The 11,526-nt window shown below is 37.5% G+C and overlaps 1 protein-coding gene across 8 annotated transcripts; it reads right to left on the bottom strand.

The window, feature by feature from the left end:
* Positions 1 to 351: 351 nt before the first annotated feature.
* On the bottom strand, positions 352 to 11,274 carry SRSF10 (serine and arginine rich splicing factor 10). 8 transcript variants are annotated; one of them, XM_012750672.3, is made up of 7 exons: positions 11,054 to 11,274; positions 9,578 to 9,682; positions 5,808 to 5,911; positions 4,450 to 4,612; positions 4,176 to 4,229; positions 3,936 to 4,037; positions 352 to 614 (listed from the first exon to the last, which is right to left on the bottom strand). In XM_012750672.3, the coding sequence occupies exons 1-7, from the start codon at positions 11,116 to 11,118 to the stop codon at positions 554 to 556; spliced, it is 654 nt and encodes a 217-aa protein (XP_012606126.1). In that variant the 5' UTR covers positions 11,119 to 11,274; the 3' UTR covers positions 352 to 553. The 8 variants fall into 8 exon arrangements, with proteins under 8 accessions (XP_012606126.1, XP_012606123.1, XP_075851162.1 ...); XM_012750669.3 differs by lacking the exon at positions 3,936 to 4,037 and having other exon boundaries at positions 4,176 to 4,226; XM_075995047.1 differs by lacking the exon at positions 3,936 to 4,037 and having other exon boundaries at positions 352 to 847; positions 4,176 to 4,226.
* Between the last annotated feature and the right edge of the window lie 252 nt (positions 11,275 to 11,526).

The following is an 11,526-nucleotide window of genomic DNA, read 5'->3' on the forward strand; positions in this document are numbered from 1 at the left end:
GAATTTACCTGGGAAAGAGTAAAAGAAGATGTAAACTGCATGTGGCGTACAAGTAAACTCAGATGCCAACAAAGCAAACGATTAAGCAAAAACACTGGCACCAATATAAAGGCAAGATTTGCCAATAATGGTGAAAATGGAACTGACTTTTAAGAGATAACCAAGGAAGTTTATATTGGACCACACCTTTCCCCACCCAATTCAGTTTGAGACAGACCAATAGAGGCACTGTAAGAGACTATGGCTGTCTTCCTTGATATCCAGACATCCTAGTTTCCAATAATTTATTTTGGACCTGTTACCCATGAATCAATATAAACCTATTCATATTTAGGGATTAGTTTCCACAAGTACAAAGTTGAATTTCCTTTTATTTGTCCTAAAATGCTTACTTTCAAACTTGAAGGGACTTCAATTATTCCATGTAGTTTTCGATAACATTCTTTTATCTTTTCAGACCAGAGTCAAAATATTCGTACAGTATTCATACTGCAGCACCTTCCACCCACCCTTTGGTCGCTTGAACTGCCCTTCTTTGGTTCTTTTTCCGCTTTCAGATCTTTCTTGAAGTGTAGTAAGCAGAACTGTACTGGGTATTCCAGCTGCAGTTTGGTCTTAAATAAAAGAAGGATGTTTGTCAGTTTGGTTTTCTTTATTCTTCTCTGTGGTATACAGGATTTTGTTAGTTGAACTGGATGTAGCAGCTTACTGGGCCAAATTTTCAAGAGAATAATACAATAGTTCCCAGGTCTTTTCCCTGGGTTGTAACTTAATAGCGCATACTCTATGTAGCACCTTTCCTCTCTCACTGAAGCATTATCTCTCATTTTTCTTCTTGCTTACTTGGCTTCAAAAAAAAAAAAAAAATGCAGAGATCTTAAGTAAAAGGAGAGATGAAGTCTCAGCCCTCACTTGAGTGTTGATATGACCAATCTATTTAATATTGAGCCCAGTGCCAGACATACAGTAGGTACTCAGTAAGTGTGGGACTCAACTACGTAACCCAAAATTAACTTAAAACACTATGTAAAGATCGTCACCAATTTTCTGTAGGATCTTAACCATCATGGGTTCAATTATAAACCTTTTGAAGCTGTTAGGTATATGACTTTAGAAACAACATATAAGGTTCTCAAGAAAATAGTCTGAGATTAAAAATAAGGTGACACGAGTAGAAAATAAAATGAAAACATCAGACCTTCTAGTTCTACACAGAGACTAAGAACAATTTCAGTGGGCTATCTCCTCAATCTACTTCTCTCAAATTATAGTTTGCAAACAAACAAATCTAAGGACCAGGCCTGGCTCAAATCTTGCCTCTGCCTTTAACAGTCTTTTCTTTGCGCCTCAGTTTCTTTACCAGCAATATGAGGGAAATAAAATTATCTTTCTCATAGGGTTTTATGAAGAGTAAATGAGTTACCAGAACGCTTTTTGAAGTGTCTGGCAAATCATAAATACTATAATTGTCATGAAGTAGCAAATTCAAATCACAAAACACCTCACCTACTTCCCCCAAGTGGTTGTTACACATTAATTACTACTCACCAACATTCAATGAACAAGAATTTAAAATCATGCCATAAACAGAAGACCTGATGCATCTTGTTTAGGAAGTGGGAATTACTGATCCACCCAATAAAGTATAAACTTATATTTAGCTAACCCAAATTTCACTTTAATATATATATCTTAATACTACCAAATAACCTCTTAATAGTTATTTAACCCAAGAGGCTTAATGAGCAAATCATAAAACAACTTTGACATTACATAATGAATTCTTAAGTACTACATAAAAGATGTAGCTATCTGGCAAGTGCTATCATTTCCTAAGTAAAAGTTAGTTGTGCCTAGTGCGACACTGATTAAAAATATTCCTGAATCTACAAAGGACTGTTTCCACTGTTATTTTAGAATCATATTCAATACTATAATAATTCCAGTTAATCATTATTTCCTTCATTTTGTTTTTATTATAGCATGTTTGCTTAATTTACAGCAAGCAGAAAATAAGCTGGGTCTTGTTTTGATCCAAACATTGATGTTTTAAAGGTTGTACACAATATTTGTTAAAAAGAACATATAAAAATACCTTTTTAGAAGCTTCTATAAGAAAGAAAATACAAAGTTTAACCCCACAACTTTCCTCTTTGCTAGAACTGCAAACTACTGCTACAGTTTTAAATAGACTTTTTGTTGTTTAAACTATACATCCAGGAAAATCTAAAAAAATTAAAGAAACGTGCATATAAATGATTGCATAGCAGAACATGAACATTAACTGCAAACAGTAAAGAAATGAAAGCTAGAAATGCTATCAAATATACAAAGGTTCTAGAATCAATCCTTTAAACACATTCCACAAACAGTATTTAAAAACCATCTTTTTGTTCTTTACAGGCAAAGCCTAGATTACTAAAACCAAAATTGAAAAAGTAATCCTCTAAAAGGAATCGTTTCCCTGTAATTTCTTACTTATATCTGCAAGCAAGCAATCTGAGATTTTTAAAGATGCCAGCTTTTAATTCTGAAATGAGACTGGACATGTCAAGTCACTTTGTCCCCAAAACGATCTTTCAGAGAAATACTAGAAATTATAAATGGATAAGGATATTACTTCTTCATTTTAGTTGGGTACTATACATTGATAATCAAAATCTCAAGAGATGTGACTCTTGCTTAAAACTGACTAATCCTTTTTGAAAACTACTTTAAATTTCATGGCACCACAGAATCACCTAGAATGAGAGTGTTGTCTTTCAACTTGCCTTATATTAAATAAACTGAAATGTGAAGAGCAAATCTCCCTCATGAAGAGGCAGGCAAATTTTGATACAAATGCACAAGCCAAGTGCTTTAAGCATCAAAATTCAGTTCTTTTACACTATGCACATACATACACACACACAAAACCTACTATGAAACAATTTACTTGCCTCTAACAGCAGTAAAAAAACTAAGCAATATTATGGTCAACAATATTCCTTAAATTTTAGCGTAACTACATAAGAACACCCTTTTCCTCTTAAAATTATTTTTGCCATCATTGGCCTGCTCGAATTTTAAGGTGAGTTTTTCTGATGTTTTCTGTGTTCCAAATCTTCATAGAAACCAGAAAAAAGCAGTGAAGGCTCCATGTTTCAGTCAAAAACTCCACCTCCCTCAAAATACTACATAACCCAGTTGGCATCATTCCCCAAGACAGTGAGGTTAACAAAAGAACTATTCCACACTGCATCATAAATAAACTATTATCAGGGGCCTAGACATCTTGCCAAGACATAAAGGTCCACCCTGAACCTAAATGTGTCTGAGCAGTCAGTGTTGTACTGTGGCTACAACTTCACTTTTGTATTATTCTATCTTATTATCAAGCTACATTCTAGGTTAACAGTTCTACCAAATATGAATATGAAAGTTTATTTTTAATAAGACAATGTTGCAAATTATGGTCAACCAACATCTTTTCACCAAATACTTCAAGCATAAAAAATGAGAATCTTTACAAAAATATACAGAGACACCACAAATTGGTAGCTGCCCATAACATTAAACAAACTGGACTCTTAAGAGTGGCTTCTCAACAGCATATTTTAATTATAACCATTGCCTGGTACAGGGAAAACTAACAAGTGTTTTTAAGCATCATTGCAACATTGTATTCCTGATAATTTAAGTAAACCAAACTATGAGTAAATGAATGATACATGCCTAAAAATTATCATAGTTTATACTATCAGTGGCCACTGGACTTAGGACTAGTCCAAGACCTTGATCTAGATTTTGACCTAGACCTAGACTGTGATCTTGACTGAGATTTGGATCTAGGTGGTTCTTTTTTCCTTGATTCCTTTTCATATCTTGAGCCAGACTTATAATGTGTTTTGGAATCTGTTTTAGAGGTGCCTCTAGTTTTGGTGTGAGATGCAGACCTAGAACGTGATTTAGCCTTCATTTCTTTCTTGGGCTGGGACTTGGACCGTGATCTTGAATTGGATTTAGATCTTGAAAAAGATCGATTTCGGTGTTTGAATCTTTCAAAACAGAGGAGAGATATAATTAGAGTAAAAATTAGATTCTATATTAATCAAATTTGTTATTAATATTTTTAGAGCAAAAGTTCACTCTGAAATTGAAAAATGTATGAGTTTTTTCAAAGCAAAGTTATTTACCTATCATTGTCGGAATGGCTTCTGCTACGCCGTGGTCTTCCAGTCGGTCTACTGCTAAAAAGCATATCAGAAAAAGCAAACAGTGACACATGTCTATTTATAAAGAGCCAAAATTTCAAATTACATGTGAAACCATAAAACTTTTAAAATGAAACACTAAAATATTTTTAGTCTCAATGAAGCATTCAATGGATATAATTAAAAGTATACACAAAAAGGTAAAAAAATTAACAATCTTTTTAAAACAAATCACTGTGTTACACATCACACTTACTTTCTAGGACTATAAGATCTTCTATAGTTGTAATCAAAAGACCGACTTCTTGATCTCCTTCTTTCATAACTTCGGCTTCTAGACCGTCTGTATCTATCATAATCATCATAACGGGAAGAACTGTACACATTCCTTCCTTCCTTGGCTTTCATCTGATTTGGTGCTAGGAAATACATAGAACAGAAATATTTAGAAATATTAAAAACTTAGCATTGAAGTCTGCAAGAAATAAAAAGATTCCTGCATCCTTTCTCTTAAACCAAGGGAAATGCATGTGTTTTGGAATCCGTCTTAGAGATGTCTCTATATTTGGTGCTAGACACAGACCCAGGACGTGATTTAGTCTTCATTTCTTTCTTGGGCTAGGTCAAGTTAATTTGTGAATATTAATCTTGGAAAAGGTATGTATTTATTTTTAAGAAGTCTATCAGAAGACTGTTTCAACCCAGGAGTTTAAGGCTGCAGTGAGCTATGACTGATCCACTGCACACTAGCCTGGGCAACAGAGAGAATGCACCTCCACTCCCCCACCCCCCAAGACATGCCAACTCTTTGACTTTAGGAATCCACACCATAAAACAATTTTTAAAATTCCAAATTAAAATACAAATGGCTTTTGAATGATAACTGATTTGTAATTATCCCTGCCATGGCTTCCATTCCTTAGGAACACAATTAACAACAACAAAATACTTATTGGTGGCTATGAACAATGTGTAGTATTAAAATTCAGTAATATATAATTACAGTTCTGAGATCATGACAAAGAAAAGTGGAAGAGAGCTAACACTAATTGCCTCATACACACCCACACCCCTGGGCAATCCTCAGTTCTTGTATTATCTCATTCAATTCTATGAAGCAGATACTTTCTGTATGGGTATAAGTATATATAAGTAATACCATGAATAGCCAGGAACCTATTACCCAACTCAAGAACTGGAGAATTACCAATACCTTGTGTCTACTTGAGTGCTCCTCCTCTTCAGCAGCTATTTTAATCTCTTTTAGTATCTTGACCAAGACAACATAAAGGCTGAGCCAAAATTCAAACCCAGGTTTATTTGATTCTATTTTATCATACTCCTACTTTATCAATATGCAGCTAGCATCTGGTTTAAGCCTTGCATGATCAATTTTCTGAAAAGTTCAAACATATTGCAGGCATTCTGATCTCCACAACCTAGCTACAACTACACTTAAACTTTGTAATCCATCTGAAAAGTATAAAATATTCAAGATATTCTATCTTCTTAAAAACAGTGTTTTGAATAGATACACAAATTGCTTAAATACTTAAAATCTCAAGAACACTGGCTAAAAATAATATATTATATGTTAGGCATAAGGGTACTTACTCTTCCGATCCCCCTGTGCAAACTGTATTTCAATTTGACGTCCACAAATCCATTTTCTGTCCAAATTATGCAAAGCATCTTCAGCATCACGAACATCCTCAAATGTGCTAAATGTTAAGGGGCTTGGGAAGTTTTGCAAACTTTGATAATGAATGAAAGTTCAGTTGGTAAGTCTGGAACAAATAATAATCTCCCAATATTGTTTTAGAAAATCAATCAGATCCCACTCACTAGTTGGTCGATTCAGCCATTAACATTTCACAGTATAAAGCACTTGTAAGATTTCCTAAAGCACGGTTTTGAAAACACATGTGAATATATATTGTAAAGTTATTATTGAAATAACATGTTATAGCTGAATCACCAAGTTTTCCTAGCAAAAAGTTTTCCTGAGTTTTAAGAACTTTACAAAACAAGACCAAAAAGAAAAAAAAAAGAAAAAGAAAAAAAACAACATATGTCAGTTCTGTGTTGTATGCTAAAACAAAAATTTCTTAAAATAAAACCAAAATACTGTTTTTCATGTTTCAAATGAAAAAAAGAAAATGCCAATAGTTCTTGTGTAAGCAAGCAGAATATGCCTTACCTTACAAGAGATGAAGCATTAACTCCATACTTTGCGTTTTTTCCAGATATATCTAACACTATTAATTCATGTAGTTGTCTTCCATGCACTGCACAGGGAAGACTGGCACGCTAGCCACTTGTGGGTATCAAGACAGAGTCAGGCAATACTGAAGACAATCAACATACCACAAGCATATTACATCCATGCACAGACTGTAAAAGCATGCTATTGCGAAATAACAAATCGCTATTAAGGACTTCTAGACTAGAAAGCCCTAACCACGATACTAAATATACAGCTTCCAGCAAAGAAATTGGTTTAGGACTAGTTTCTGACTTGAGAATTTCAAGATAGTATTTACTAGCTGTAAGCAGGAACTGCTGGTACTCATTTTTGATCTGAGAAGCTACACTGTCTTGTCCTCCCCACTCATGTCAGCAGTAACCCTAAGAACCCCTGGCTTTATATAGTTACTCTGTCCAAACCTAGCTCCTTTCCTAAAACTACCATTCTGACAGAAGCCAAGTATACATTCAAGGTAGCATTTGATACAAAAGGTTTGAAAAGGGAGCTAGGTTAGGTTCAGGCACATATTTTCATTCTATCCTTAAATGGCTATTTTATATTGCACATTTCTATTGCTTAAATTTGAAACAGAATACAACAGTGCAGATTTGGAGAGCTGATTAAAAAACATCCCAAAAGTGACACACTCACTGATACTAGTATTCTTTTATTCCAGAGACTAAATGGTCTGCCTCACTAGACTTCCCACTTTTTGTTCTGAAAGGAATTAAAAAACTGCAGCAGGTTTCCAGCTCTCTCTTCTTGAGGCCATTATGTGTAGGTTAAATGGAAGGAGAGGTTTTCACAAGTCACGAATGATTGGGCTTTCAACATGAAAAGGCAAAGGCTGATGGGGAGTTTAGAATCTTGAATACTATAACTGAACATCCCTCACGGTATCCAGGCTGGCTCTAAACTAAAAAGGAGTAAGCTCGCTTAATGGGTATAATACTTTATTTATTAACCTGAGACAAAGAACATAACAATTTTAAAAAGGATTTACATAGAGAGTTATAAAAATTATTAGTGAGAGCAGAGCATACTCTCTGGAGCTATCCTTAAAAATAGAATCCTGGGCTGGATGGCAAGGTTCTACTTTACCTGGTAAGCCAGGAATAGGAACAGAAGGCTAATTGCGAATGGAGTGAGATAGAAGAGAAAGCAGCAGTAGTGGCAGCCAAGTATCACTCTGATGCCAGTCATAGAGAAATGTGTATTTCATGGTCTTTCCAAAAATGAAACTTATAAGCCTGCTATTTCCTTTTACTTATTTTAAAGATTATAAAGATGTACTAAATACGTATATATAAAAATTATCACTCTCCTGTACCTTCCTTTGTATGACCCACTTTTTCTGGCTCAAGTATAACACATTCTTAAGTCTAATTACTGCTGACTTTGGTTCCCAGGCCATCCCAAACCAGGTAAAATCAGGTCAACATTATATGCCAGAATGCACGTCCATCTTTATTTACCAAACCAGATATAATTATTATCCTCTCTGTAACAGAGCTTTGCAACCAATTCCCACAACTGTCCTTGATCACTGGCCCGGCAGGGGTAGCTTTCGGCCTTTCCACATAAGTCTCACTAGGACTCTGCTAACTTAAGTTTCGAGAGATTCACTGAATTTTAGCAGTGAGAAGTTCTTCTAGCTTGAGGTCCACAGCCCAAACTTTTGTTGTTGCAGGGAGATGATCTCACTAAAGGGAGGAAGTAAGGTCACCTGAAACTCTAGGTCAGGGACCAACTTCCCATAGATCCTGATTAGGTACCCAGGGAGAAGGCCTTGTGCAACCCATTCAGGGCCAACTGATCATGTGTACTAAAGCAGTGTAGGGCCAATAGGCTTCACAAAGAGCTAAGTTCCAGAAGTTAAGGGTTTGTGTGTCTCCCCAGGAGCCACTTTGAAATCTACAAATAAACAGTATTTCTAGTAGATCTGACCCTACAAGATCACCAGAGCTGTTTCTAAGCAGTCCCCAGTGCATGCACCTGTCTCTCCTTTAAGCAGGGCTTTGTGGCTTGACCCCAGAACCTCATGCTACCCCAAAGAGCACTGTCTGCTACTCTGTGGTATCTGACCACCTGGTTCAAAACCAAAATATGCTGAATTGATTCTTAACAATTTTTTACAGCCTATTACACTTTAACTTGATAAGCTAAGAGAGAGTGCATTTATACAAGACCACAATCACAACATCAAAGGCCCACACAAATCAAGTTACAGGTTTTGTCACTAGACCAAACCAGAATAATTGTGAAAATTAACTGCTTACAAAACATTAAAAAAAAAAAAAAAAAAAGAAAATAGTTATTCTGTAGGATACATCAGGTATGACTCCTTTAATCTTGGCCATCATTCAACTTCATCTTGACCTTTAACTCTTTAAGTGCTTGTCAGAAGGACTTGTCATGAGATGCTTGGCCAAATATGACAGATGGCTTTATCTTTAACTTTGAAAAACAACCTTTTCCCCCTTTTGTAGATAAAGCGAGGCTTTGTCTCCCATTAGGCTTGTCCTTCTTCCAGCTTTTCTTTATTTTTTCTTTTCCCAAACTCTCCCTTCTCTTCAAGCCTGATCCTTAAGAGGTCTTTGGCTTGTCTACTTGCCTTAAGTGTTGAACTCTACTCTAAAGGTTCTTTCATGCTTTCTCTTTGGGGTCGCCATAACTGTACAGCTTTACATTCTCTGAGGTAACAACAGAGGACAGCAAATTAGGGGACAATATTAAAGAAGTTTACCTCATTGTTATACAATTTGTTTTTGATCAAGTGATTCAAATTAACAAACAAGAATACCAAACTTTAATTGCTAAGCACAAGAACATATTAACTTTTAATTGACTTACATTAAAAGTGGTAGCAACCAGAGTGTATTCAAATTTAAATCACATATAATCATTGATTTGAGTTTTAGCAGCATGAATGGGAATTTAAATATTACTATTTTTGGATTAACTTTAAGAAATAGTAAGAGCAATGTGTGAGTCAGAATCAATTTTCAAAAATTTGAAGACATAAGACATTTATTAGAGGACAAAAAAAAACTACTTTTTAGATGTTACCACTTACATAAACTTGAATTTCAAACTTCAACACCCCTCACTAATCAGCCATCTGAAGAAAGGATATTGAACATAAGCAAATCCTCTTGGACGGCGAGTGTAGAAATCAAGTGGAACATACACATCAACTATAGGACCATAACGACCAAATTCACGCCGTAAATCTTCAGACCTAAAACATCATAAAAAGACCTCAAATTTTTATGTTCACGCCCTTAAAAGAGCTTCTTTGTAAGCAATAGTTATATTTCTGTAATATTTCAATCAATGAAAGGGACTGTGGTTAATACCACGACCCACAGATCACAGCTGTATCCCTGGGTGACCTGAAACAAACAAGCTTTCTAAATCTCAACATCAAAAGCCAACTAATAACATACAAAGATGTACAGGCAATACATCTTTTTGATAAAGGAAAGCTAGGATGCAAGAATTTGAAGGATAAAAATGCCAATTTATAATTAGATGTATTATTTTATATCAACAAGAAAACGGATATATAGTATAAACAAATGATAACCATTTGTTTGTATTCAGTCTGCACTTTTCATAAAAGGTACACCACCATTAGATTGTATATAAGCATTGCTAATGTTTTCCTTTAACAGTATCAAATCAACTCCCCTACTCTGAAAAATACCAAGCACTTATTTTTACTACAAAATTTTAGTGACAGGATCAGACACTTAATAGTAGGTAGATAAGGTCTGAAAAACAAGTCACAAACATACCTAACTCTTTAAAGTTAAGACAAAAGAAAATCACAAAGCTAGCAAAAAACAAAAACCAACATCTTCTTTTTTGTTTGTACATTACTTGTGAAATATGAAGGCAACTCGAAACAATTAAGGGAACTGGTGAGAACACAGCCTATTTAAGGTAGGTACGGATTAATCTAATTTAGATGTCAACGTCCTAAAGATAAAGGCTTCCTAAACCTATCAAAGGGTGACCAGAATTTCCATGTAACGGGGAAAACTACTCGCAATATTTAACTCAAAAAATTTAACTCCATTAATTTCAACATTTCTTTCCCCCAAACGTCTCCAACAGACTAAAAACCACAAACATAACCACAACCAAAAATAAGAAAAAAAGATAGCAAATGGTTCGCCACATGTCTCTCCCTCGATCCCGTTATTGCACCGCAATCTTTAACAGAAAAAAAAAAAAAAAAGTGCGGGCCGAGGGGGCGTGCACCCCGAAGAACGCGAACTTCCAATCAATGGGGAGCGGATGTCGGGTCGCGGCAGCCAGCGGCGGGGGCTGGCCGCGCCGAGAGGAAGCGGGAGGAGGGCGCCCCGAAGTGCGGCGGGGGAGGGGCAACGAAATCCCCGCCACGCGGCCCGCGCTCCGCAGCCAGCGCAGGGGCGCCGCCCTCACTGCCGGGCGGCGGCGGAGGCCGGCGGCGCGGCCTGGTCCGGGCGCGGGACCCGCCATCTTCACCCCTTCCCCTCCCCCGGCTGGGCGCCGCCGCCGCCAGGGTCCTCTCCGTGCGCCCGCGGCCTCCCGGCGCAGGCCCGCGGCACCTGCCTGTACCTACCTGGTGTCGTCCGCCACGTTCCTGACAAACAGAGACGTGTTGGGGGGCCGCAGGTAGCGGGACATGACGGCGGCGTGAGTCTCGGCCGAGGGCACTAACGGGCTTAGCAAACCGTCCGCAGTTAGAGCGGCGGATCCGCAGACACACACAACCACACTGCTCCGCTACGGCTGCCGCCTCTTCTCGCGAGAGTTCACTCCCGCCTCCACCGCTCCCCCCACCTCCAAACAACGCCGAGACAGGCAACGGTTGTTTTCCCGCGAGATCGCCAGGCGTGCGCCTGCGCATGTGGAGGGCTGGCGCACGCGCTGCAGCCTCGGTCTCATTCATTGGCTCCCTGCGCTGCCTCTTCCCCTCCCCCTACAGCCTGCCCTTCTTTCTTTAATTCGTAATTTTCCCGCCCATTTCTGCCTTGCACGCCCCCCACCTCCCTAGCTCCCACCCCAAAGTGAGGAAGCTGATACTTTAGCTCC

Source organism: Microcebus murinus, chromosome 2 (assembly GCF_040939455.1).
Source record: "Microcebus murinus isolate Inina chromosome 2, M.murinus_Inina_mat1.0, whole genome shotgun sequence".
Lineage (NCBI taxonomy): Eukaryota > Metazoa > Chordata > Mammalia > Primates > Cheirogaleidae > Microcebus > Microcebus murinus.